Consider the following 2,779-nt stretch of genomic DNA (forward strand, 5'->3'; position numbering starts at 1 on the left):
ACCTTCAGCCGGAGCCCCTGGACCTGGCCCAACAGACATGATGGCTTTTAAATATAATACAGTTTGTGTACAGTAGCTGTGAGGAAAGTTCTTTTATTTTGAAAAGAGAAGACTAATAAAAAGATATATATTTCGCTATGTGAAATTTATTGTGCATTAACGTATCAAAATAAGCATGTGCACATGGATCCTCACTGTTTAGGATAAACATAAAAGACTGGCTTCAACTTGCCGGTATACAATATTTGTATGAAAAGATGTTACTATCTGATTGGTCCAAAACTGTTGGGGAGAAGTCGTGGTTTAAACTCAACTCTCCCGATATTGGTCCTTCAGTCCGTTTGTCCTCCAATCGTCCTCTCTGCTCCAATGGTCGTGGACAGTGCCCTAAAAGGGGAGGATTACCTATACCGTCTTAATTCTACATAGACACTTATGTCTTTCTATGTAGTGTATAATTTTGCTTTCTGTCCACAAAATGAATAATAATGGCATGTTTCTTGTTTTTATGTTTTCTGAGGAGGGGATATACCTCTACTGTCAAACAGATCACCTGTTGTTTTAGAGAGTTTAATTCAGGCTCAGTGGGTGAATATAACCAGCTAATGTTTTGTCTGATAGCATTGGCTCCTCATTTTCCGAGCTATTGCCTCAAACACTTGCATCACCATAGCACCTTCTTCAGTGTTTCTGAGGCCTTCCTCTTGGGAGACTTGTGGATGACAGGATTAATCTGACTATTATGGATTAATCATCATTCACAGGATTGTAATTACAGATTAATCCGATGATTATTTTCTCCATAAACTGATTGGTTTGTGCTCTAAAGCTGCCAGACACATTTTTATTGCCCAATTGGAGAGTAAATTACGTAATGGTGCTACGGTATGTGAATTCATTTTCCTAATAGAGGGAGAGTATTCTTTTTTTCTGGGCTGGTCTGTTAAACTCAGATCTGTCCAGGGACCTTTCTCTCTTCTCTTCTTCTCAACGTGATCTCCAGAGGTGTTGACTGGCTGTCGGGACATTTGGGAACACTCCTGGTGGGCCAATCTGCTTTTCTCCCAAATCACCTAGACATTATACAGCCTATATATTATATTAGGGCTGAACGATTTGGAAAAATAATCTAAGTACATTTTTTTTAGAAATATTGTGGCTATATTATTCCCTGGAATTAAGCTTTATTGTAAATGACACAAGGAAGACAAACCCAACATGAGGGTTGGGTAACAAGGTAATTTTCACAGCCTCCTCATATATTTTTTAATCACAATCTAAAAGTAAATCTCATGAAAATGAAAACTGTCTCTATAAAGTCATTGCACTTTTAGGGTAATTTTTATAGTAGGAATATTGCATTATTTTTAAGTACTTGTATTGTTTCTCCGAGTTGGCAAATGCTCAAATGTAGGTTCCCGTATTTGTACTCGGTCTGAAAAAAACACTGGTATTGGTGCATCCCTAGGTAAAACACATGCAGCACATGCTGCTAGTCAGGCAGAACACAGCAGAAACACAGAAAACTATTCCTTTCTCACCATTTTGTTCTACTTTTGTTCTCAGATTGATGATAAGGAGTTTGACATTCCCCAAGTGGACACACCTCCCACACTGGAGAGCATCCTCAGTGAGGTCAAGTATATGTTAATCTTTGACTACCACAGTATATTGTATTATACTGCATTGCATACTGTCAGCGGTATAAAAAGTTTTTTACATGTAATTTTAATCCACTTTGAGAAGCTGCTCCTCTTCTCTTGTACATTTTATACTGCATGTAGTTGTATGCAAAGGTTTGTGCACTTGTGGGTAATATTCATATTTTGTTGATTTATTTATTTTTTTATGTGAAAAGAGTGCACTCGAGTGCGTAGAAAAGCACTGTACAAGCACAAGTCCATTTACTCTTTACATCTTCCATAGCAGACATTAGAAATTGCTTTTCATCAAATGGTACTGTGCTGTATTTCAAAAACTTAAAAAAAAAAATAGAAGAAGTTTAACAGCAGTTGTGGCATATGCAAACGTTTGGGCAACCTGTCACCTTAAAACACTTTATACAAGCATCATTAATTCATTAGACTTTAACTTGTTAGGACCTATAAGGCAGGTCCAGAATTGTCATTATTAATCGTCAGCTTGTGTTCTAATAGAGTTTTCACTTATGATGTATTGATCATGGAGCTTCAAATCTGTGAATATCATCCCAACTTTACTAACATCTTGTTTAGCAGATATTTTGATAAATTACTCTTGCTGACTTTTTACCCGCAAAGGTTTTATTGCACATATGTTAACAAGCATAGGTGTTGTTAAACTGAGTAAGGTTTCATGTCACCAGGGCTGCCTCTCTCAAGGTCAAAGTGTTTATATGTCATATGCACAGTTAGGAAAAATCTTACTTTGCCATCCACATAAATGCCACACAATACAAATGAAATATAAACTAGATGAGTAAGTAACACAAGATCTAAAGCACTTTAAACAGCAAATGCAGAGATAATAACATTATATAAAAATATGATAAGACAGTGTATGCTGCATGTGCAGTAGTATCAATGTCCAATTATGCATGTGCAAACTGAGAATGTAACAGTACAGGTTGTCAGTACAGGTTGTCAGTACATGGCATATTTTCTGGTAATACCTCCTGTCAACTGTCTGATGGCAGAGGGAATAAGAGAGTTTTTCAGTTTAGAGGTCCTGCATTTCACACTCCTGAGCCTCCGGCCAGAGGGTAGTAGTGTAAACAGTCCATGCTGGAGGTGGGTGGGGG

The 2,779-nt window shown here is 37.4% G+C and overlaps 1 protein-coding gene across 1 annotated transcript in view; it reads left to right on the forward strand.

The window, feature by feature from the left end:
- vps8 (VPS8 subunit of CORVET complex) overlaps nt 1-2,779 on the forward strand; it is a 135,468-nt gene that overhangs the window by 16,306 nt on the left and 116,383 nt on the right. Inside the window, exon 2 of the mRNA XM_020623435.1 lies at nt 1,567-1,635. Coding sequence (XP_020479091.1) covers nt 1,567-1,635 — 69 coding nt within the window. The remainder of the gene's footprint in view (nt 1-1,566; nt 1,636-2,779) is intronic.

This window comes from Monopterus albus, unplaced genomic scaffold (genome assembly GCF_001952655.1).
Source record: "Monopterus albus unplaced genomic scaffold, M_albus_1.0 scaffold299.1, whole genome shotgun sequence".
Taxonomy (NCBI): Eukaryota; Metazoa; Chordata; class Actinopteri; order Synbranchiformes; family Synbranchidae; genus Monopterus; species Monopterus albus.